The following is a 26,069-nucleotide window of genomic DNA, read 5'->3' on the forward strand; positions in this document are numbered from 1 at the left end:
GCTGCCTTCAACACCGTATGTCACCAAACCCTTCGCACATGCCTCTTCGACGCCAGAATTCGCCACAGAGCCTTGAACTGGCTCACCTCCTTCCTCTCCGAGAGAACACAAAGAGTTTGCCTCCCCGTTCCAGTCAAAGGCCACCGAGACCATCTGCGGAGTCCCCCAGGGATCCTCACTCAGCCCCACCCTCTTCAATATCTACATGGCTCTGCTCGCCAACATCATCCGATCCCACGGCCTCAACATAATTTCCTACACAGACGACACTCAGCTCATCCTCTCCCTCACGAGGAACCCCGCAACTGCCAAGAACAACCTCCACACCGGACTCCTCGCTATCGCCAACTAGATGACAGCAAGCCACCTCAAGCTGAACTCAGAAAAAAACGAGATCATCATCTTCGACCCCAGCAAGTCAACATGGGATGACTCCTGGTAGCCTGCCACCCGGGGGTCGCCCCCAACACCCACCACCCACGCATGCAACCTCGGATTCATACTAGACTCTTCACTCTCCATGACCCAGCAAGTCAATGCCATCTCATCCTCATGCTTCAATACCCTTCGAATGCTCCGCAAGACCTTCAGGTGGATTCCCGTGGAACGGTCACCCACGCCCTGGTTAGAAGCAGGCAGGGCTACGGCAACACCCTCTATGCAGGAACAACAGTCAAGCTCCAGAAAAAACTCCAGCGTATCCAGAACCTCAGCACGTCTCATCCTCAACCTCCCTTGCCACAAACACATCTCTGCCCCCCTCGGGGACCTCCACTGGCTACCCGTCAACAAAAGGATTGTCTTCAAAATCCTAATCCACGCTCACAAAGTTCTCCATGACACTGGACCGGCCTTCCTCAATGATCGACTCAACTTCCACAACCCGACACACCAGCTCCGCTCCGCCAACCTCGCTCTCGCAACAGTCCCTCGCATCACCGTACTACAACCGGCGGCAGATCCTTCTCCTACCTCGCCGCCAGAAGCTAGAACTCCCTTCCCGCCAACCTACATAAGACCCAGGACCTCCTGACCTTCAGGAAGCGCCTCAAGGCCTGGCTCTTCGAGCAGTAGCACCCCCCCCCCAGCGCCTTGAGGCCCTTGAGTAGGTCGCTCAACAAATTGATTGATTGATTGATTGATTGACTGAAGACATGTTGCCCTAAGAGAATGCACAGCCAGGGAAATCTTGCAGTTGCTGGAAGGAGCTGGAGAAACAATGTTGCAAAGTAGAGTCATCTCTAGAGTTGCAGATTGTCAGTTTCTGGAGGGTCCAATTGCAGTCCCAGTGGCTAGAAGATGAAGTACACGATGTAGAGGAGTCCTGATGGAATCTTGCACATCGAATCTGAATACCCACCCTGGAGGGAGACCCTAAATAGCCCAGGAAGGGGAACTGGTCACCTAGCAGGGTGACCACCTGTCAGGAGGTGGATGTGACGTCATCTGCCTGACCTCGCCACTCAGATGCTCCCAGGGGCCTCTGCCCACCTTAGATTCAAGATGGCAGAATCAGGTGGTCACCTAGAGGAGCTCTGGGAACTACCCCTGGGGTGGTGATGGACAAGGGAGTGGTCACTCCCTTTCCATAGTCCAGTTGGGTGCCAGAGCAGGAACCGGGAATCCTTGAACTGGTGCAAACCAGTTTATGCAAGGAGGGCACCAAATTTGCCCTTCAAAGCATACTGGTGGCTTGAGGAGGCTACCCATCCCAAGCCATGTAACACCTATTTCCAAAGGGAGAGGGTATTGCCTCCCTTTCCCAAAGGAAATCCTTTGCTCTACCTTCCTCTGCCTGAGCTGGTCAAGCAGCAGGAGGGCAGAAACCTATCTGTGGGGTGGCAGCACTGTGGGCTGCCTGAAAACCCCCAGAAGACTGGTAGGGGCAACCCTGTGGGTCCACTAAGGAGCCCCCAGAGTGCATGGAATCATGCAACCAATACTGGCAACAGTATTGGGGAATGATTCCGACCTGTTTGATACCAAACAAGCCCAGGTTCGGAGTTACCATTATGTAGCTGGACACAGGTCGTGACCTTTGTCCAATACACAAGTAAAATGGCTTCCCCACACTTAAGAAGTCAAGGAAAATGGAGCTGGAGTTCGTAAGGGCACCTCTGCTCATGCAGGGGTGCCCTCACACACAGGTAATTACACCCTGCCCTCTGGGCTAGGAGGGGCTCCCATAGGTGTGACTTACATGACCTGTGGTGAAAGGTTGCACGCACCTTCTCACGCAGGCTGCAAAGGCAGGCCTGCAGACACGTTTTACTTGGGCTCCCATGGGTGGTATTATACATGCTGCAGCCCATGAGGATCCCCTGGTGCCCCAATGCTCTGTGTACCTAGGTACCATATACTAGGGTCTTACATGGGGCACCAGTAAGCCAATTGTGGGGTGTGCTAAGTCCTAAGCAACCACATTTAGAGGGAAAGAGCACAGTCAGTGGGGTCCTGATTAGCAGGATCCCAGTGAACACAGTCAAAACACACTGACAGCAGGCACAAAGTGGGGGTAACCATGCCAGAAAGAGGGTACTTTCCTACATATGTCAGTAGCTGAACGTGCTCCTGAAGCTGCATTGTTAAGTCCCCCACTACAACACAGCTCAAAAAGGGCTGAAAGAGTGAGAGTTTCTTGTCCTTTTAGAGGGTTAAACATGTGAGGGAGCCAAACTGCAGGACAATGGGCGCCCCGCAATGCATGTGTGTAGCGGCAGGAGAGGAGCATTGATTCTATTTGTCTTTGTCAATGTAGTTATACATGGTGGACAGCAGTTGGCCTGCTGTACAACATGGCTTAAAGTAAAAAAAAAAAAAAAAAATGTCATGACGTCAACATTAAAGGTCTACTTTTTTATTATTAGGGTAAAGTAATTGTTTATGATGTTGGTCAATTACGAAAGTCATTAGTAAAAAAATACAGGGGGGGAATCCGCTGTCATTCCACACATAGACGAAGGAATAGCTAACTTCCAGGAACCTGGTTAGGGTATGGTGTACCAGCCAGAGTTGCTTAATTTAGAACTGGGAACCTAGGTCAGTCCCGGCGCCGAGTCAACATGCTGCGATTCTGAGAAAAGCACCTTATCTTCCCATGGCTAAAAACTAAAAAAATGAATCTGACCTTGTGTAATGTAATGGTTGCTCAAGGAAAGTGTTTCAATGCATTTGGGCTGAGTTTGCATTACATAAAAATGAAATAAGTATGACAGCAATAAATACACATCTTTAGCTGGCGTTCATCAAACAGTGGCTTTCCTATTATCTGCCTCAGAAGGATGAGAGGTGAGTCGGCTTTGACGGTGTTTCAGAAGTACCGGGCCCGTCAGTTGAGCAAGCGGCTTCAGTGGTGCTGCTTTTTAGTGAAACATGGGGATCTTGAGGTTCTTCTTGGGGAGATCTGCTCTCTCTGCTTGTGCTGACAGGAAGAGCATTCCAGTGCCTTGGGTTGGGATGGAAGCAGGAGGGTGGAACGGTTGAGGCAAGAACGGGAGGAGTTGGTTGAGATGGGGGCACGATTCGAATTTAGCCTTGGTGGCACGCCTGCCATTGAGGCCAGAATTGTGTGTCTCTGTGTGTGTGTGCTGGGGTAGGGGGCATCACTGCTACAGACACCTGATTTTATTACAAGACCAGAGGCTCATATTATGCTTTACTTTTCTTACTTTATTAAATAGCAGCCAAGAACTAAAAATCCCAGAAACCCCTGGGAAAAAACTAGAACATGACAACACAATGGGGCTGACCAATTCCATGACGAGCCCCCTCATAACAGTCTGGACTGAGAGCACCAAGTCCTCTTTTCTTGCTGCTCGCAGTCAAGATAAGTACTCTGCTCACCATTTCTTTGTGTTTTCTAATTACTAGTTGATATGTATGTGCATTTATGTATTGGTTTTTTATGTGGTGCTATGCTTTACTGCTGTCCTGAATAGGGGTAAAATGCTTTATTTGCTTTGCTTCTCTCATTTGTTTGAACGTGCGTCCTCTCCTCTTTATAACGCGCTGCTTTTCATGCGCGCATGAATTTCTGCACGAACGTTCTTCGACCTTTGTTTTGAATGTCTCTGAGGTATTCTCACCTCGCTGCATTGACGTTTCTCTGTGTTGCTGTGTCGAGCCACGCAGCGCACCGGTGCTTCCTTGCTGCTTCGATGAGTCAAGACGTTGTCTTCACTCGGTGAGGGCTTTCCGGTTTGTCCCTTGTCGCTCTGGGTTCTGCCCATAACATGCCCCCAGCCAACCCCTCTACACTTTAGACCCCTCCCTTGTTCAGCCTGCATTTAACCCTTTAGTTCAGGGTTTTTTGCTGGTCTAACATTTTTTTCCTGTATTCTGTATTTTCAACCTCCTTTGGCCAATTATTTTCACACCGTGGGCTGAATTATGCCTGGGGATGAACAGACACAGTCCATGAAGGACAATTTAAAATCTTTTATCAAAGATTCGGTCCAGCATGCAGTTTCTTTTTCCATGTTAGATATTTCTAAAAACACAGAAGCCTCCATTTCCAGAATGTTGTAGAACCCCAAAGACAATCCTCCCAAAAGAGGAACGAAATATGCGGCACCCCCTGTTGTGCCTCCCAAAGGTGTTTCTGTCAAATTTGGGCCTCCCCCGAGAGGCAAATTCTTCAGGGCTCCCTTCCTCCCCCTTAACATTTTACATCTCAGAGACACAGATAGTGATGGGGATGATGTCTTACGGGACTCCAGGAATGATGACATTTATGATAATGGGCCTTTAGAGAAAAGGCGTAAAGTTTCTCCTTCTGTGAGTTCCCCTCATTTAACGTCTGATGATCTGCTCAATCATGATGGGGAGCCCATGTTTGACCCTACGTCAATCCACCACCCAAATTCATCGGAATGGTTCCCTTCCAATTATGTTCCAGATTATGTCTACTTTTATTTAAGGCATGCGCTTGATAAAGCATCTAGAAACAAATTGAAATCTGAATGTCCCTTTAAGGTGGCTGATACCCCCTCTATAGATCCTAAGATGTTACTCTTTTTTTTTTAATTTGGGAAAAATCCCCAAAAAGGGGTTGATCGTGCCTGGTCGAATTGCCAGGACAGACTTATGGACCTAGTTGGACCTTTGACTAGGATTTTTGATTTGGCCGAGGAGGCGAAGATGGAGGACACTCAGGTGGATCCTGAGATACTTTCAAATTGGGCTCAAAGAGCAATATGCATGTTAGGCAATGCCAATGCCTATATTTCCCAGGAGTGGCGCAAAAGTCTTATGCTCAGAATTGATCCCAAACTCAGCTCCTTGGCAGCCAAAGAGGAAGGTCCCAATGCGGAGGGCTTTCTCTTTGGTGATTCCTTTATTAAGGAGAAGAGCAGATATGTCTCCACATTCGCTTCTTTGGACAAGGCACATTCGTCCATGAAAAATATATTTTCCCAATGTGTTTTTGGAAGGGCCGGCAAAGGAAGGGGTCGATTTGTGGGCCGTTATTCTTCAAAAGAGTAATCCCTTGGCAGAGGCTCCTACATTCAAGGCAACCAACAAGACTTCTACCAGGGGTACAAGCCCCAATTCTATCCCTGCCAGTTCCGCGGAGGCCGTAACAGGGCATACAGAGCCAAAGGAGACCAACTTCCAGGTAAGAACTTCCAGTTCTGGCCTTTCTCCAGTAGGAGGCAGACTGGGTTTGTGTTTAAGCGCTTGGCTTTCTATAACCTCAGATCCTTGGGTAATCTAGTCGATTCAAGGCTACTGCATAGAATTGTATCAGGTACCTCCTCAGTCCCAACTGCCTCGTCCTTTCTTTTTTTCCCTAGAACAATTGCGTCTGGTTTACGACAAAGTACATTCCTTACTAACGAAACAGGCCATCGAAGAAGTCATTTTCGACCGCTCCGGGTTTCTCAGTACCATCTTTCTGGTTCAGAAGAAGAACAAAAAGCATTGTCCGGTTATAAATCGGAAAGAACTCAACAATTTCTTTGTATACCATCACTTTAAGATGGAGACTATTCTCCATCTCAGAGATCTCCTTCTTCACAACAACTGGTTGGTTCGGATAGATCTTCAAGACACCTATCTTTCAGTCCCTGTTCATCCCTCTTTCAGGAAGTTTCTTCAATTCCAATGGGGGACTTCTTTCTTTCAGTTCAAAACTCTTCCCTTTGGCCTTTCATCGGCCCCTTGGTGTTTCACCAAGATCCTCATACCAGTAGTGGCCTTTCTCAGAGGCCAAGGAATAAGGCTTATCTTCTATCTTGACGACATCCTTATCATGGCACAGGACAAGTCTTCCCTCATAGATCAATTGAATCTTTGTCGGGACCTTTTGTAACGTTTGGGGTTTCTCATAAATCTTCAAAAATCTGTACTAATTCCTTCCCAACGTCTCGAGTTTCTCGGTTTCATAGTCAATACTGTGGAGTCAGTACTTCAGATTCCCCTATACAAGGTATCCTTGATAAAGCAAGAGATTCAGCTCACTTTATCTCTCCCTTGTTGTTCCCTCAGATCCCTCGCACGTCTGGTAGGCCTCCTTTCTTCCTCCATTCAAGCAATCTTTCCCGGCCCTCTTCATTACAGGGCTCTTCAGAGGTTGAAAATCCGGCATCTTCGCAAAGGCCTAGCCTACTCAGATCCGGTAATTCTAGATCTAGAGTCAAGGGAAGAACTCTCATGGTGGATGACTCATTTAGACGCCTAGAACAGGAGAATAATTTTCTCTGCTGCCCCAGATCTTGTCTTAGAATCAGAGGCAAGTCTGACAGGTTGGGGTGCAAGATGTGGTCTACTCTCGACTGGAGGTCCATGGTCCGTTTAGGAGTCCTCACTGCACATCAACTGTTTAGAGACTTGCAGGTTCCTTTGCCATCCAATCCTTTACAAAAGAGAGGATAAAGTGTTCAATTCTTCTGGGAATGGACAATCTGTCCGCAGTCAGGTACATAAACCGGTTAGGCAGAACGAGATCCAAACCTTTGGCCCTTCTGGCCAAGAGTTTGTGGGAGTTTTGTCTCCCCAAAAATATTTCGGTAAAGGCAGAATACCTTCCAGGCAAGCTGAATATAGTGGCAGATTGTTTTTCCATACATATCCACGACTCAAGCGATTGGCATCTTCATCCTTCAATTTTCAAGCTCCTTTCTTCAATCTTCGGTGCTATGTCCGTAGACCTCTTCTCTTCAAGGATCAACTCCCTGCCTTCTTCAGTTGGAGACCAGATCCGTTTGCCTTAGCCACGGATGCTTTCCTACAAATATGGCCTCCCTCTCTTCTGTACACCTTTCCTCCATTCCTGTTTATTGCTCGAGTTCTAGCGCATGCCTGCAGACTACATTCTTCCCCAGTTCTTATAAGTCCATTCTTGCAATCTCCGCCTTGGTATCCAACTCTCTTGGAACTTTCCTCAGACCTTCCAGTATTGATATCTCCATTTCCCAAACTTCTCTTGAACCCTCATGTCCAACCCCACAATCTTATTCTGGAGGGCTCTCTTCGTCTCATAGTGTGGAGAATTACGGGGCTTCCTGGAGAACCCCAAGAATTTCAGAAGAGGCTGTCCAGTTCATTCAACAATCCTGGGCTCCGTGTACTTCGAGAGTCTACCCCTCTGCTCGGCCAGTGTGGTTTAGCTAGTGTGTGGACAGGAATTCCGATCCCGCTTCAGCAGATGTTACCTTAGTGGTAACTTTTTTTTAGCTTCCCTAGCTTCTCAGGGTAAGGTGTACCGTATGGTGAATACTTATCGATCTGCAATCTCTTCAGAGCATATCAGGGTGGATGGAAGACCAGTCAGAGAACACCCGTTGGTCTGCCGACTTTTAAAGGGAGTTTGTTTTGCCAGACCTCCTGCCCCGAAATATAATGTCATGTGGGACATTGACTCAGTTCTTAAATTACTCCTCTCATGGCCGGATAATGCTGATTATCCTTAAAACATTTGTCTGCTAAGTTAACTATGCTCTTGTGTTTAGTCTCGATCAAACGTGTTTCAGATGTTAAAGCCCTGGATGTTTCCTCCTTTACTTTTTCTGCTTTAGGTGTTTATGTCCAAGTGTTTAGACATACTAAAACTAATTTGTCTTCTGTCCTTTATCCTTTTTTACCTCACAACCGAATTTGGTTATAGGTAATTGTTTGAAAACGTAAGTTTCTTGAACTGCAGATCTCAGGATTCCCTCCTTGTCTCAATTACTTATTTCCTTTCAGAAGCCACACACAAACCCTTCTCAACTCCCACTTTGGCTCATTGGGTGAAATGGCTAATGTCCTTGGCTGGTGTTCCTACCCTATCTTATGGTGCGCATTCAGTGAGAGGAGCTATGGCTTCTCAAGCCTTTTGGGCTGGGGCTAATTTACAGGATATCTTCAGATATGCAGATTGGTCAAACGTTGGTACGTTTAGAACCTTTTATAGTAAGCCTGTTGATCATCCATTGGATACTGTTATTTCACTGCTTTAAACAAGCATAATATGAGGCTCTGGTCTTGTAATGAAATTGAGATTTACCTAGCCTTGGTGTCAGAAAGGCTAGATTTTATTAAAGACACAGAGGCGAGTATTATCCCACCACATTTCTTTAACCCTCTCTGTTCTTTTCCACAGTTGCCACTTCTGCATCCAATGCCACCACTTCCGGTTGGTCTGCTCACAGTTTCTCATGGCCTGGAAACTTAGTGTGAACATTCCTACTCTCCACTTGGTTCCTCTCAGTTCTTCATGGATCTCTGCAAAGATTTCCTTTCTGTTATCATGACTTTATATACGGTTTTGTGGTTCCTCTCGGATTCTACTTTGGACTGACTTTTACAAGAAAAGAGGACTTAGTGCTCTCAGTCAAGATTGTTATGAGGGGGCTCGTCATGGGATTGGTCAGTCCCATTATGATGTCATATTGTGGGTTTTTTCCAAGGGGTTTCTGGGATTTTTAGTTCTTGGCTGCTATTTAATAAAGTAAGAAAAGTAAAGCATAATACTTGCCTCCGTGTCTTTAATAAAATCTAGCCTTTCTGACCCCAAGGCTAGGAAAATCTCAATTGTGACCATGTGCACTGCCATGTGTATTGCAGTCTGGCCTGGGAGTAGCTATTGTTGTTATAGGCATCATTTGAGCATGTCTATTGGCAATGTGTGCTAGCCAGTGTGTCACATGACCTAAATATTAAGCAGCCTAAAAGCTCCTAACAAAAATGTAATATTAACAGTTTGGTATAGCTTCAAATGGCGCTGTAACCTGGCTCATCAATTCAGGGCGTTATTGGCCAATCCAGGAGCGTTTCTTTTGTCCAGGCTGGTCTAGACATTAAAGATGAGTTCTAATGGGCGGTCCCCACGTCTGCACGCTATGTGATCTTGGACAAATCACCATGTCCACGAGTTGTGGTTCAATTAGCTGCTAACACCAAGAACCGTTTGAAGCAGCGCATCACTCAGTTTTAAAAGCAGGGTTAAACACAGTTCCAAATGTCCGGGGGCTTATGAATGCAGGACAGTGGGTTTATTTCAAATTACTACTGGACATTCTATAGAAAATCGACATGTTAGCAAATTTTACTTCGAAACACATTTCAGCCAGTTCACAGATCACTTACGCTTCTGACTGAGAAAGCCACTATTACATCGAAAATAACTGGATGACAAGGCTTTAACTGAACATATCTTAAGCACCAATAAACATCACACGTTCCCCTGCATTTCACTGTAAAAAAATATACATGCTAAGCAACATGTGGGTGGTGCATGGGAAGAGGGAAGGGGTGCGGTAAAACACAAGGGATGGAGATGACCTGTAGAGTGCCATGCACTAAGTAGAAAGTACAATTAAAAGAAAACACTTGGGGGCATATTTATGAAAAGTGGCGCTGCACCTAGTGCAGCGCCACTTTTTTTGAGCCCCTTAGCGCCCTCCTAACGCCACCATGTGTGCGCTGTATTTACAATATGGCACACCATGGCGGTATTTAAGGGGACTAGCATCAACATTTTTTTACGCTAGTCCGGCGCTTTGCAGGACTAGCGTCAAAAAGTTTGACACTAATCCTGCAAAGCACCCAGAGGCCCACTGAATATAATGGAAGCCTCTTTTTAACACCTGCAAAGAGCAGGCATTAGAAATGCAGATAAAAATGGTGCAACGGAATCTCTAGGATTCCTTTGTGAAATTTTTACAGCCCCCTTAGCGCCAGAACGCCCCACTTGCATACATTATGCCTGAGGCAGGCATAATGTGGCACAATGGTTTACAAAGTAAATATGCACAGAGAAAATGACACTAAGGTGGCGCTAAGGAGGGGCTACGGGCTTTTCAGTATGCACCTTAAGGCCTTATTATGACCTTGATGGAGGGGTTTCCTTCATCATAAATGTGACGGATATCCCTTCTGCCATATTATGATCCCATTATATTCTATGAAGATTGTCATATCTGTCATATTTGTAATGGAGGAAACCCCCTGTCAAGGTTGAAATAAGGCCCTTGGGGGCATATTTATACTCCATTTGCGCCAAATATGCGTAATTTTTTTATGCAAATTTGATGCAAAACTAACTTCATATTTATATTTTTACGTTAGACCCATCTAACGTCAAAATATTGAGGTTTGCACCATTTTTGTTTAGATGCGTGAACCTACCTTGCATCAATGAGATGCAAGGTAAGCATTCCCATCACAAAATGGTGCTATCCCCTTATGTCCATATTTATTCCCCAGGCTAAAATGACGCACGGGTGGGAGGAGGGGCTAAATAATGGTGCAAAGCTTCCAGACCAGGTGTTAGGGGACCTGTGGACGCATTTCCATGGTTAAACACCATGGAATGGGTCCACAGGTGCCCTCCTCAAGACTCAGGAACACCCCATCCACACCAGAGGGACACCGGAGGATGGGGGACTCCATCCCAGCTAAGTAGGGTAAGTATAGGTAAGTATTTTACTTTTTTTAAGTTAAAGTGCAATTGGGTGCCCAACTTGGGGCCCCCTGCATGTCACAGGTTGCAATGGCCATGGCCAGGGGACCCTGGTCCCCTGTGCTGTGATTGGGGTGGTGGGCATGACTCCTGTCTTTTCTAAGGCAGGAGTAATGTGGTATGGATGGTTTTGCATCAGAAAATGACGCTAGGCTGGTTAGAGACATGTTTTTTTTGCCTCTAACCAGCCTAACGTCATTTTTTGGTGCAAAACCCCCTTCTCCCATACTGCCACCCCCACCCAGCTAACGTCATTTTTTTTATGCTAGCCCCCCCTTTGCACCGGCTTGCGCCATTCCATAAACATGGTGCACGGCTGGCACTCAGGAACAGCGCAAGCCGATGCAAAACCTTTTGATGCAAAACTGCATTAGTGCAGTTTTGCATCAAAAAGTATAAGTATGCCCCTTAATTTCTCTGTGATTAACAATGAATGTGTTCGTCTGTAACTGGTGCACATGGAAAGTGCCTCAATGCCTTCGGGTGGAGTTGGTGCTATATAAAACTTCACACACACAAAAAAAATTGCAAAGTGGTACAAACGACCTAAATTGCCTGAACTAGATAAGTTATGCTTGGACTTTGGAATACAGAAAAGTATTGTATTGCTGCCTCTCGAGCACAGGAGGGCGACTGATATGTGTTCAGGGACAAAACTAGAAGCCAAACATGGTCTGCAGCGTTAGTGTGTGCACGAGACTGGGCTGTTGGACCATAGCATGCTGTGTATGTGTGTCCTAAACCCAGCAAAAGGCGCTGCAGCCACACCAGACGCTCCCCAGCTCTCATTTGGGTGCTAACTGTCCCTTCACATTCCAACGGAGACTGAGAACGCTGAGGCGTGGCCAGGGCCGTAGTCGTGAACAGTGCAGCAGGTGCAATGACACCGGGGCCCAGTAAACCACACTTTTGTGTGTATTTAACTAGTGGGGGCTGCTTGCATCAGGGTCCAAGGTACGCCCCTGAGTGTCCTCAAGTTCACCTATAGTCCAGGGCAGGCTTGCTTTTTGTTACATGTATCCTGCTTTGCTTTGACTGCCTCATTCACCCCGTGAACCAATTAAAAGTATGTATTTGAGCAGAGCAATAAAAAGGTAATACTTCCTGTGCCTCTAACCGGAAAAAAACCCACAAACATATAACATTTATAAATTGTGTCTCCCGGACATACGTGTGAACGATGAGGTCAGAGCAAAGACAATCTTGTGATGAAGGAGATCTTATGACCAGTGGCTGGTAAATAAGCAAACTAACCCAAATAACCCCTCTGACTATGGATAAAAGGATTACTATACAACTGGCAAGAGGCACAGGTGGACCACGAGGCTTTGAGGCCACAGAGTTCGAGGTCAGTCGGACTGGTCTTGGCTCCAAGCAGTCCACTCTATTAAAGGGCAGTTGAATCCTTAGCCAGAATCGGACAAAGGCAAATCTGTCAAGACCCACCATTAAGATAATAAGCTGGAACGTGGCGGGCCACTCTTCCTTCATTACAAACGCAATTATCCTGGAGCACTTAAGCTCGGCAGACATACTGTGCGTCCAGTAAAATGTGTTGACTGTCTTACTGCCCATCCCTGGGTTCGAAATAATCAAAATGCCGAAACAAAAGAAAAACTTTTTGGCAGACCAATGGGAAGCCTTGCAATCTATGTGAAACTAGATCTACAGCTGAAAGTAGAGGTGTGGGGAAAATGTCCTCGGATGTGCAAGTCGTGCACTTACATGGATTGACACCTAACGGGAAACCTACCCCGATCTCGGTCATAAACTTGACATCAATCCCTGCCAGGAGCGAAAAGAGGACAACGTAAAGCACATCACTGCACTGATAAAGTTCTTCCTCTATAAGTATCCTGGACATGAGTGTGTGGTAGCCAGAGACTTCAACTTTTGAGGTTTGGGCCAAACTGAGAGAATCCAAGATGTCCCTTCCACTCCCCTGGATAGGGAATCCAAGAGGCTGGCCCAGTTAGGGAAGAAGATGTACATTGGCGGAGGTGCTGCCTAAGGTCCCGGATGATGTGCGGGCCACACTCTCACAAGCAGTTAAAGATGGGGGAGATGCAGCCAAGTTTACCATTAGGAGTGGTTTGGACATGACTGACTAAATGGGTAGAGCACTTTTGTCGACAGTGGCCCTTCAAAGCCATGCCTAGCTTTGTATATCTGGCTTTTCAGGAGTTGCCCTGGCAGATGGGTCCCGCCAAATTTGGCAAAAAGGCAGACTTGGAGCTGGAGAGCTTTAAAGACTCCCTTGTGCTACTGCCAAGTCCTTGGGCCTCTTAGTGACACCTTGCCAACAGCCTGTCTTTCGCCCCCTTCTGAGGCTTTGGAAGAGGTGGGGTACCACACCACCCACAGACCAGCTACCGTTCTCTGCCAGGCCAACATCCTGCGTGGGGACACGGACGTGGTACCTTAAGACCCAGAAGGTCTGGCCAGAAGTTGTCCACCATCCAGCCCCCTCCTTCACAGCGTCCTAGCCCTCCTAGTGTGATTCTGCAAGACCATGTCAGTCCAGTTGGAGGGAGGATTCAGTTTCATCTCCCTCACTGGCGGTCCATACCATCGGAGAAATGGGTCTTGCAGATTATACATAAGGGCTATTCTCTCCCTTTCCAGTCTTTCCGTCCCCCAATGCCTCCATCAAAAGAACGGCTGATGAAGGTTCACTTAGGTTTGCTCAGCGAGGAAGTTATGGATCTCTTGGCCAAGGCAGCCATAGAAAGGGTCCCGATATCAGAAATAGGCAGTGGTTGTTATTCCCGTTACTTTCTGATACCCAAAAAGAACAAGGGCCTTCGCCCTATTCTGGATTTGCTGGACGTCAACCTCTTCCTCAAAAAGGAGAACATTCTAAATGCTCACTCTGACTGGTGGTAGTGTTGGACTTGCAGGATGCGTATTTCCATATCCCCATCCTGCCTGCCAACTGGCGTTACCTGCAGTTCAAGGTGGGCCATGAGCACTTTCAGTTTACTGTGCTCCCCTTTGTCCTTACCAGAGCCCCTTGGGTGTTTACCAAAGTGATGGCAGTTTAGGGGTTTCAGTCTTCCACTACCTCAACGACTGGCTGTTGAAGGCTTCTTCGCCCCCGGCTGTCATCACCCACCTTCAGACTAAGGCAAACATCCTGCATTCGCAGGGGTTCAATATAAACGTGCCAAAGTCACACTTGACTCACTCTCAGATGCTCCCTTTCATCAGAGCCGTTCTGGACACAGTCCAGTTTCGGGCGTATCCTCCCGAGCAGCGAGTCCAGGATATTCAGGTCATGATTCTGATGTTTCAGCTTCTATCCTGGATTTCGGTGAGACAGACTCTGAGGCTGTTGAAAGTCATGCATCCTGTTAGTGAAATATGCCAGATGCCATATGAAGCAACTGCAGTGGGACCTGAAGTTCCAGTGGGCACAGCATCAGGGGAATCTGGACAACATGGTTCAGATCTCAGAGGGAACTGCAAAAGATCTGCAGTGGTGGTTAGTGAACAGTGATTGGGTCAAAGGTAGACTCCTCTCCCTTCCCCAACCAGTGTTTACAGTAATGACAGATGCATCACTTCTGGGATGGGGCGGCCATCTGGGAGAGGTAGAGATCAGAGGCCTCTGGCTCTGGCGGAATCCAGACTCCGTATCAACTTACTGGAGCTCCAGGCAATCTGACTAGCATCGAAGGCATTTCTTCCAGTTGTCAAAGGGAAGATAGTGCAAGTGTTCACAGACAACACCACCGCAATGTGTTTACTGCAATAATCAGGGAGGTGTGGGGTCGTGGACCCTTTGTCAAGAGGCCTTGCGTCTCTGGACATGGCTGGAACAGCAGGACATATCCCTGGTCGTTCATCACCTGCAAGGTTCTCTGAATGCAAGGGCAGACTAACTCAGCCGTCGATGCCTAGCAGATCACGAGTGGTGACTCTTTCAGCAGTGGGGTTGGATCTGTTTGCCTCTGAAGAGAAAGCACAATGTCAGCAGCATTGCACATTGGAGTTTCCAAGGCCGCACTCGCTCGGTGATACTTTTCGTCGCGAGTGGACCTCAGGTCGCCTTTCCGCTCATACCACTTCTGCTCAGAGTTCTCAAGAAGATCAAGAACGACCGGGCCCAAGTAATCCTGGTGGCTCTGGACTGGGCACAGAGAATCTGGTATCCTGATCTTCTGAAAATGAGCATCAATCCTTCAATCAGGCCACCTATTCGGGACGATCTTATGTTGCAGCAGCAGGGGAAGGTTCTCCACCCGAACCTGTCAACTCTGCGTCTTCATGGGTGGAAAATTAGCGGCGACAGCCTTCGACCTTCCTCCCGAAGTCTGTAAAGTTATTCTAGTAGCCAGGCGTCCCTCCACTAAGATGGTATACGCCTGCCATTGGAAAAGTTTTGTAAATTATTGTACCAAAAGATCTATTGATTCTCTTTCTGCTTCTTTCTCTGACATTCTTCTCTTTTTCTTATCCCTTGGCCAGCAGGGCTCTTCCTTGGGTACTCTCAAAGGCTATCTTTCCACCTTATTAGCCTTCATTATTCAGATCACGCATTGTACAAAGATTTCTCAAAGGGTTTGTACATAAGTTTCCCCCATGGCCTTTGTTATGCCTTCGTGGGACTTGAATCTGGTACTCACATTTCTTATGTGTGCTCCCTTTGAGCCACTGCACAACTGTCCCCTCTGGCTGCTCACCATCAAGACACCCTTCTTAGTAGCGATAACATCCACCAGGAGGGTGAGTGAAATGCAGGCTCTTTCATCTAAACCACCGTATCTCACCATGTTCGCGGACAAGATGGTATTAAGAACTTGTGCCTCTTTCCTCCCTAGGGTGGTGACCCCCTTTCACCTGGGTCAGAACACCACCCTGCCCATATTCTTTCCTCCACTGCATCATTCAAAAGAAGAGGAGCGACTCCACCGACTGGACCCAAAAAGAGCATTTTTCATTCTATCTTGACCGCACAAAAGAGTTCAGGGTGGATGACCAACTCTTTGTGGGATACGTGGGAACAAAGAAAGGTCGGACAGTGCAAAAGTGAACCATTTTGCGCTGGGTCGTTCTCTGCATTAGGATCTGCTATGCCCTGGCCAAGAGGCAGCCTCCTGAGGGCTCATTTCATCAGGGGCAAGGCTGCTACCACTGCACTTGAACAAGGTGTTCCAGTCCTGGATATCTGTCAGGCAGCAACGTGGGCATCCCTTCACGGGTTCGCAAGACATTACTGCCTGGATGATTAGGTCCGTAGAGATGGGCACTTTGCCTGTTCGGTCCTACAGAACTTTCTAGTGTGAGAAGATCTGTATGCAGCCCACCGCCAGGAGGTCATGGGTTGGGTATCTATTCTAAATGTAAGGAATATGCAGCTAGAAGTCTCTATCAGATTAACAAGTTACCTAACTTCGGTAAAGCATTATCTGGTACAGACTCTATCTAGCTGCAGATTTCTTACACCCACCCATGCCTCCCCACTCTGCGGACGTGTCTGCTAGTGTCAGGGATTGTCCCTTTCAGGGCCCTAGTGTTTTGCACAGACAAACTGTTAGTTCTTACCATGGCTCTGCGCTTCTGGCGTGGACGTTTGTAGAAAACAAACTGAAGTATGCGCACCTGGGAGGTGCCTTTATAGATGACAATGATGTCACAGATTGGTCCAATGACCCCGCAGACGGCACGTGGATCCAAACGACGTCACCAGATGGCACGCGCAAGGGTATTACAAACAAAAGTTCTGGATTCCAAGCTGAATCCAGGAAATTCTAAAGGTAAGGAATCTGCAGCTAGATTGTCTCAACCAGATAATGCTTTACCAAAGGTAAGTAACTTGTTCTTTAATGACTGTCTCTAGTTGTCCTCCAATCTGGACTCATGGAAATGCTCAATAATGCATCCAATCCAAAAAAGGGGGGATGTTGCTCAGTCTGAAAACTACAGGCTCGTTACCCGGCTGGAGTTGATGGCAGGGCAGTTACAAAAGTGCTCTTTCCTTGGATAACAGTGTAGGAAGTTGGCTCTGTATATACTATCTCAAAGTGAGAGATAGTGTGCACAGAGTCCAAGGGTTCCCCTTTAGAGGCTGATAAGGGCAAAATTAGATAATACTAATGCTCTATTTTGTGGTAGTGTGGTCGAGCAGGAGGCTTATCAGAGGGTAGTGTTAAGCATTTGGTGTCCACACATAGGCAATAAATGAAGAACACACACTCAGAGACTTAACTCCAGGCCAATAGTTTTTATATAGAAAAATATATTGTCTTAATTTATTTTAGAACCACAAGATTCAAGATTTGAGGTAAGTACATAAAATGCAAGGTACTTCACACAGGTAAGTACAGAACTTTGGTTTAAAACAGTAGTACACACAGTTTTGGTTAAAATGGCAATAAACCACAAATTAAAAGTGGACACGGCAAAAAGCAACCATTCCTGGGGAGGTAAGTTTAGTTAGGTTTCTCAGGTAAGTAAAGCACTTACACAGTCAGTCTCCTGCGCATAGGCAGCCTACTGTTGGGGGTTCAAGGCAACCCCAAAGTCACCGCACCAGCAACACAGGGCCAGTCAGGTGCAGAGGTCAAAGGAGGGCCAAAAAACACATAGGCGCCTATGAAGAACAGTGGTGCTCCAGTTCCAGTCTACTAACAGGTAAGTACCTGCGTCCTCAGGGAGCAGGCCAGGGGTTTTTTGTAGAGCACTGGAGGGGGACACAAACAGGCACACAAAACACACCCTCAGCGGAACAGGGGCGGCCGGGTGCAGTGTGCAAAGTAGGCGTCGGGTTTACTATAGAAAGCAATGGAGGGACCTGGAGGTCACCTAGGCGATGCAGGCAGGGCACAGGGGCTGGATCCTCTCTGCAGGCGTCGTTGTGGGGGTGCAGAGGGGTCAACTCAGGGTACTCATGTTGTCGTAGTCACCTGGGAGTCCTCTCTGCAGTGTTAGTTCTCCTGAACTCGAGCTGGGGGCGTCGGGTCCAGAGTGAGAAGTCTCACGCTTCCGGCAGGAAGAGAGAGTTCTTTAAAAGTTGCTTTAAAGTTGCAAAGTTGTTGCAGTTTTTTTAACAGTGCCGCTGTTCTCAGGAGTTTCTTGGTCCTTTAGGTTCAGGGCAGTCCTCTGAGTCCTCAGAGGCCACTGGTCCCTGTCGGATGCTTTGCTGTGCAGGTTCTTTGAGTCTGGAGAAAGGCCGATAGGGCTGGGGCCAAAGCAGTTGTCATCTCCATCGTCTCTGTGGGGCTTTTAGGTCAGCAGTCCTTCTTCTTGGTGTAGGTTGCAGGAATCTCCTTTCGTGGGTTCAGGGTCGCCCCTAAATACTCAATTTAAGGGTGTGTTTAGGTATGGGGGCAGTAGCCAATGGCTACTGTCTTGGAGGGTGGCTACACCCTCTTTGTGCCTCCTCCCTGAGGGGAGTGGCGCACATCCCTATTCCTATTGGGGGAATCCTCCAAACTCAAGATGGAGGATTTCTAAAGGCAGGGGTCACCTCAGCTCAGGGCACCTTAGGGGCTGTCCTGACTGGTGGGTGACTTCTCCTTGTTTTTCTCATTATCCCCTCCAGCCTTGCCGCCAAAAGTGGGGGCAGTGGCCAGAGGGGCGGGCATCTCCATTAGCTGGGATGCCCTGGGGTGCTGTAACAAAAGGCATGAGCCTTTGAGGCTCACCGCCTTATGCCCTCACCTGTGGAATAGTGCACCCTGCTTTAGGGCTGTAAGGCCTGCTAGAAGGATGACTTACCTATGCCACAGGCAGTGAGAGGTGGGCATGGCACTCTGAGGGGAGTGCCATGTTGACTTAGTCATTTTCTCCCCACCAGCACACACAAGCTGTGAGGCAGTGTGCGTGTGCTGAGAGAGGGGTCCCCAGGATGGCATAAAACATGCTGCAGCCCTTAGAGACCTTCTCTGGCAACAGGGCCCTTGGTACCAGGGGTACCATTTACAAGGGACTTATCTGTGTGCCAGGGCTGTACTAATTGTGGGAACACAGGTACAGTTTAGGAAAAGAATACTGGTGCTGGGGCCTGGTTAGCAGGGTCCCAGCACACTTTCAATCGTAACTGGCATCAACAAAAGGCAAAAAGTCAGGGGGTTACCATGCCAAGGAAGGCATTTCCTTACAAACAGTCAACAACATCATACCATTGTATCAGACAGGGTTCAGACCCGATTCCTCAGCCATTGACAATGTTACTGCACTCTCTTACTTGGGCGTGAAGACACTGAAAACTTCTCCACCATTACATGTGTGTTTCATAACTACAGTGCAGCTTTCAACAGAATTGACCGCAGCATTCTTGCTGGCGGTGATAACAACATTATACACGAACGCTTGTGTACCGATTAAGATACCACAAATGCATGCCACTAGGGAAATCTATACCAACAGTGGCTTTAAGCAAGGCTGCGTTATCGCCCTTACCTTATTCAAGCTATATACAGCTGCTCTGGATTGGGGGGGGCTGTTGCTTAAAAGAAATACATTATCCCCCCAAATTGGGACAGACAAGACTTCCCATTATACAGTATGCTGACGATCTGGTCCACTCGCTTAAATCAGGATTGGGATGAAAATGGCCTCAGATATACTCCATTCATATAATACAAAGAACGCTCTGCAGGCCAATGCCTCCAAAACAAAGGTTCTGATTTTTGGCCACAAACCAGAAAAAACATCAATGGGAATGGAATCTATGCCATTGGAAGATAGAGACATCAAGCAAATACTATTATCTTGGAGTTTGGGTCTCAGACACTGGTAAATCCTGCTTCAGGCCTCCTCGCTGGCAGATAAAGGAGCCAAGACCACTAATGCCCTCTACAAACTATATCATAGACTACAATCTCCCACAGCAGAGGTGATCTGGACAGTCATTAAGGCAAAATTACTACCAATAATAAGCTAAGGCAACTTTGCATATCCTGCCATGCTCACTGCGACATTTCAGCACTGTCATCTAGCTGCGTACAAGAAGATATTTCAAATCCCTTAGGCACACTTGGCACGCAGTGAGGTGCTTGGAGTTTGACTTGATGAGGATGGACATAGATTGTGAAAAGGGCATAATCAAATTCCACTATCAAGTGATCAGGATGGATTCAGAGCCTCTGTGTGGGGTACTGAAGACAATTTTCATGGACAACAGCAGCAACTGGTTGAACTACTTGAGGAGCACTCCGGACGCTTTAAATTTGGCCCCAATGTACTCCCAAAAACCTCTCATCACTATAGTCCACCTAAAGAAAACCTCAAAAGAACAAGGGCAAAGGGTCTCAAGAGATCCAGACATTGAGACCATCAGGAAAATCAGACGTGCAGAAGGTCTTGCGGGCTCTCACGAGGCCACGCATTGTCAATGATACTTAAATGCTGCCATTGGTAACCGGGTGTTGAGGAGCATATTGCTGTTTTTGCTTCTAACTCTTCCTGTATTAGAATACAGCGCTCAATGGAAGATGTTGACAAGCATTTAGAGACACTGCAGATTGTGCCACTATCACACAGAATCTGCAGTCCATATCGTGTGTTGCTGCCCAGGTTTTCTACAGTTTAGGTGTATGTATCTAAGGCCCATATTCCTCCAGCACGGGATATGAATATACAAAAAGGTGATGACATATCTGTATACAGCGGAAGCCCCAAAGGGCCTATCCTGGTCTGGCAAGTTTTTTCAGTAGCCAACAGATGCCTACTGAAATCCACGGACCATAGGAGACAGCTTTCAGGGGTCTGTGCGTCTGCTTCTTGGCAACTAAACAGTACGCGCAAGGGGTAAGGGAGGCCACGTAGTATGAAGATAGGACAGCCTTGACTTGTGGAGCTTATATGTGTTAGCAATGGAAGAAGCAGGAGCACAGGTCTACCTGGTTACTCGGGCAAGTACAATTCCAAGCTCTTTCAATGGCTAAAACCAGCACAGTATCACATTGTTTTTTACTATAACTTGCACTTAGAAGGTTCTGCAAATTCAGAGATCAATTAGTCTTTTGTAGTAGGCCTGCATTTATATGGAGAACATTAGCATAGACTACCTGGTTTGGCATAATTAGCACACTCTGGATCTTGAGTGTAATTTGCTGTTTGACTGATTAGCAAAATTAGAATGTGATCAAACTTTTGTAGCAGGCCTGCACTTTTAAGGCTATCATTTATATAGTCAGCCTGATATTTGTACGTCACTTTTTGATTTTAGCGCTGCTGGGTTCTTTGGTAGCCTAGTAAGTATAGAGAGCAACCAGCCCACAGTAGCAGGACAGCATGTTGCACGTCGGTGTACACGACATATTGAAGATGATAATGTTTTCACCTCTGGTGTCTTGTCCAGTATCTCTCAGTTGTTTTTACCTTAATGTATTTATTGTTTTTTGCTGTATTATTCTGTTTGTAATGATTTTAAGTAATAATGCAATAAAGCATATTATGACTATATAAAATGTATGAATTTTGTCTCCTGGACATACGTGTGAACGATGAGGTTGCATCAAAGACAATCTGGTGACGAAGGAGTGCTTGTAACATTGCACACAGTGGCTGGTAAATGGGCAAACTGGATCACCTAGGGGTCTCTATCTCAACCTTCATACACATGTATCTGTGCATTTTGCCTGCCTAGGCGTAAGGCAATGCCAACGAGAGAGCAAATACAGAGCTGGAGAATAAATGAAGACTAAAATGCTGCACTGTTCTCGGAAAAGGGAACCTTGGGGTCGTTAAACATAGGCAATATTTGATTAAGTCTTTGCATATTTGCATCGTGACTTTGGTTGTGTGTGCGCAGTGCCTACAGATGTTTTCACCTAAAGAAGCATATTATCATTTTGAAAACAAACCCACAATGTCAGTGCAAGAGGGACTACAGTGCAGTAAAAGCCACAAAATCAAATACTTGCTGCTTTTGAATTCATCATCCCTGACAACTTAACATGATGATTATATTTTGTTTTCTGCCTCCAGATTTCCAAATGAAATTCGCAATGGGATCTTGAACCAACACACTCATATTATCCTTACAAATGGGAAGAGCTTCCATGTTGACACGTCTTCCATTTGTAGCATGATAAATTGTTTATATAGCGCGTCGTGTTGCAAGTGTTACTTCTAAGCGCTGTAAGTACCGGAGGATACGATTTACTCAATTTATGGTACTGTGTACCTCAGTGTCCACATTTCAAAATGTATATCCGTCTACACATGGTAGTTTATTTGCATCTATTTGCCCTAATGCCTGTTGAGTGCGTCTATGTGTAAAATATGTTTTACAGCTGCCCAAATGATCCCTGACTGATAATTAAAGTAGAGAAGGTTGGGCATCAGTGTTTGTACGGATACAATAATCAAATGCATTTCCAAGGCTCTAAGTGCTGGACAACACCAAGAGGTCCCTGCCATTCCTGAGTATAACAGCAACGATAGGCCCCAATAGTTACTCAAGCCTTCCCGTGGGTACATTTTTTCAGTCCTTACCGGATATCTTCTTGAGTTTCTGTAAAAGTGGTAAGCCCTCCGGTAAAGTTCTGAGATTCCATCTCTTCCTCAAGGGATGATTCCACCTAAGCAGGGGTCACCAAGTTACGTAAAAGTTTAGCCCACATCATTCAGTCATCTTCAACTATCCGTGTACACTTTCCTCATTCAACTTTCCTTCGCCAGCACCCAATCCTAAATAGCTCTCAACCACACTTGCAGCAATGGTCCAGCGGCCATCAGCCTTCAAGTGGCTATACGCCTGTTTGCTAATAAAAATCCCATGGCTACAAAACGTTTATTTATCTTTTTATTCTTGGCGAAGGGTAGGGGTCAAGCCCCAGATTATGAGAAAGTGAACCTATAGACTATCCCTGACATTGCTAGTTTATGTGATTTGGAAATAGCTGGCATAACAGAGAATTGTCCTGTGCAAATTACCTGTGTTGGGTGGGAATAGATAAGTGAGCACGGACTGGCTTTACACTGCTTGTTGTTAGCTAACATTTAAGGAACTAACTACTCAACATTGTTCAGTTACCTAGCAGTAGGCAGTCTCTCAGCCTGTATGAAGAATATATGATATAAGAAGTGCTCATGTGTTCTCCACCCCAATCCTTATATGTCTATGACATCTAATCTTCCTAATAGATGGGGGTGGTTTATGTGCCACAACTGCCTGGTCCAGCGGTTTGCCGCACAGTCTTCTAGGAGCACGCCTGTGTCTCAATTGGCAAACCTGCTGCTCCTGGGTTGCTGCTGTGTTTGTCCTCAGGTTGAGACTCCCTCGTCATTACGGGACCACCGGCGAGTAATCTGGTGAGGAATGATAAATTACACCAAGGGATATGGACATTTCTCCGTCCATGGTCCATTGTCTTAAAGACCTGCTGTTCTTAAATCTTTCCCAGGTGTTCCTACAGAACCTGCTGACTTTTCACAAAGTTAGCCAGGCAGTTGTTTCTGTCTCCCCCCCAGGTCTGCCATGAAATATCTGAAATGTTAATGTGTGCCTAAATGCATTCAGTAGAAACATATCTGTGAATACTGAAGTGGGTAAAAAAAGGGTTGGGATATTTTTATGCTTGTACATGATTTTGTGGGTCCTGTTCACCAGTATTCTGCCAACTTGCTGTTGCTCATTTTCATATTCCTTACACATATATTCCCTTAATATGTTATCATGTATCTATATATATTTACTACTCTAATCGTACTGTACAAGAGAAAAATAAATTACTCTCTCGAAAGCTTTATTCTTTCTGACCGTCACCCTATACCTGTTGTGGTCTCTTCCTGTCTTATGCATTCTCCTCACTACCTTAATGTTCCCTGCTGCTCAGCCAGTGAGTGAGTTCATTGTATGGTTGGAATGTTGACAGTGTTTGTGCTTGGATGAGTGGACAGTTGGAGTGGGAAGGGCTGAGCGGCAGGGTGCTGCTCCAGGTGGGGCTTTATCTGTAACCTATAACTAAGCTAATAAACCTACCTCTTTTATAACCTATGAGCGTCCATTATTGATTACAACAATACCTCTATCAATCTGTCCTCTACCTTCGCTCTCTGTCTCATCCCAAACCCATTCTACTACTATGAACTCCAAAATAACCCTTCCTAGTCTCTTCCCTCCTGGTTCACCCCAAACCTCAATTTACTACTATGATCTCCCAAACAACCCTATTAAATTCTCCCTCATTTATCTCTCCTTTGCCTCATCCCAAACCCCATTAACTACTATGATTTCCCTGACCCCTTTTTACAGATTCTTCCATCCTCCACCTCTCCTTTACTCATCTCAAATCTCAGCTTACTACTATGATCTCCCAATTAACCCTTTTGGATATTTCTCTCCTATATTCCTGTTATTCTATTCAAACCAACAGACTCATGTCCTCCACGCAAATTAACGCATACCTTCCTATACTAATATTAATAATGTACTCATATTTGACTATACTAATCCACCACTAATCTTTTTAAGTTCTGGAGTAGTGTGCTACTCGCCGAAAAGCGCTTCGTTTTCGGCGCCTCCTCAGGGGTAGTAAGCGCTATATAAATACAATAAAGTATAATAGACAAAGACAGCAAGGCCATGTTAAAAATTAAGAAAGACGATTTCATGTAAAATTCCACTTAAAAAAAACATGCTCGAGCCATTGCAGAATCTTAAAATGCGCGAACAAAAGGCTGCAACCCTACTTACGGTAGTCATTACAACTTAGTGGAATGAAACGAGGAGACACCTGTAGTCCTTTTTTTGTATCTATTCCAGAATTCCTTTGTCCTTTTACTATGTCTGACACGGGGAAGCCCTGTCTGCGGGGACACGGTTGGCTTGTCCCTTTTCTGTGTTTATGCCGGAGCAGGATGTGCCGTGATGGTGCTGCCTGACTGGAGCAGCCTGTTACTGAGTGGGCACTGCTGAGGTGTCAGCCGGACCTACACCGGCGGCTGCCTGACTGGTCTTGCCGCAGGATGGGAGGCTTCTTCCGCAGCGAGGCCGTGTGCCTGGCGCAGCTCTTTTTACAGTCCGGTTCTGCTTACGATTGTATCAGTGAGCTGGGAGAGCTCGGGCTGGTCGAGTTTCGGGATGTGAGTACAGTGGGTCAATGTTGTATTGCTGGCTTGGTGTCTAAAGGGAGTTCAGTAGCTACGCAGGTCGTTGTATGTCTCCGGTAAAGATATACCTCCAGTCTGTTTACTTTCAAGGGTTGTCGGTGCGTTTGAACATTAAGGAGGGATTCGAAAGCTTCCATCTCTGCTTGTAGGTTAATCAGAAGTTCCCATACATAATGCCCATAGAGGAATTAGATGTCTTTATGTGCTTATGGGCTTATGAGAGATTTCATATGTACTCTTATTCTCTTGGCTGTCGGGCAGTCGCTGCTAACACCTGTGCACCTAAATGTCCGAGGAGCTTCGAGGAGTTCAGGCACTCCCGTCTGCTAGACTTTACTGCATCATTTGAGTCTGTGTTCCCCACAGGGCATCTAACTCAAGGTGCAGCAGGGAAGACGACATGCATCCCTTTTGGAAAATCTGGGGCTCTCATTGATGTGCCTGTGGGTAAAAGAGGTGCTACTTACCTGTGTGATTATCATCTGTTTGAGTACGGGGCATCAGGGACTACTGTTTGTGTACTTATGGAGGCAAAGATATTGTCATCTCTGCGTCAGAGTTTATTTTGTATAGCCCACATTTCATAAACCGTTTAAATCTAGACACTTTGGCCATGGATCATAAGCATGCAGCAAGAAACGACTACTTAGTCTTCAAAGAATTGTAATTTGTACTGTGAGGGTTCACTTGACGTTGTTCATCAGTAGTGAGCTGTCAGGGGCTTACAGCATTCCTTCACCAAGGCAGTGGTGAGCGAAACTACTTGTAGAGCGTGAAATCCATTAATTTCTGTAACAAGTGCCTGTGGAGCAAAATTGTTCTACAGAACACCCATGTATGTTCTGCAGGTGAATCAGAGAAAATTGTAGACTTTGCGCTTTGAGCAATTCTTGCAGTTCTCGGTGACAACACAAAGGTCTTGGGAGAAGCACAGGAAGTAGACAAACTGCCATTGAACGAATTAGTTCACATGGTGTTAGTGGTTCTCACTGGACCTCATTTCTCTGGTGAGAGCAACATGGACTTCCCGAAAATAATTTCACTTATCATTTCCCAT

At 46.4% G+C, this 26,069-nt stretch overlaps 1 protein-coding gene and 1 long non-coding RNA gene across 2 annotated transcripts in view; one reads left to right on the top strand and one right to left on the bottom strand.

Annotated features, from left to right (window-relative positions):
* Positions 1 to 24,639, bottom strand: part of LOC138266332 (uncharacterized) — a 42,468-nt gene extending 17,829 nt beyond the window's left edge. Inside the window, exons 1-2 of the long non-coding RNA XR_011199493.1 lie at positions 24,597 to 24,639; positions 22,394 to 22,479 (exon numbers count right to left, since the gene is read on the bottom strand). This is a non-coding gene — a long non-coding RNA (uncharacterized lncRNA). The remainder of the gene's footprint in view (positions 1 to 22,393; positions 22,480 to 24,596) is intronic.
* A 102-nt stretch (positions 24,640 to 24,741) lies between these two features.
* ATP6V0A2 (ATPase H+ transporting V0 subunit a2) overlaps positions 24,742 to 26,069 on the top strand; it is a 407,112-nt gene continuing 405,784 nt past the window's right edge. Inside the window, exon 1 of the mRNA XM_069215012.1 lies at positions 24,742 to 24,985. Within this exon, the coding sequence (XP_069071113.1) occupies positions 24,869 to 24,985 (117 nt within the window). The 5' untranslated portion in view covers positions 24,742 to 24,868. The remainder of the gene's footprint in view (positions 24,986 to 26,069) is intronic.

Source organism: Pleurodeles waltl, chromosome 11, assembly GCF_031143425.1.
Source record: "Pleurodeles waltl isolate 20211129_DDA chromosome 11, aPleWal1.hap1.20221129, whole genome shotgun sequence".
NCBI lineage: Eukaryota > Metazoa > Chordata > Amphibia > Caudata > Salamandridae > Pleurodeles > Pleurodeles waltl.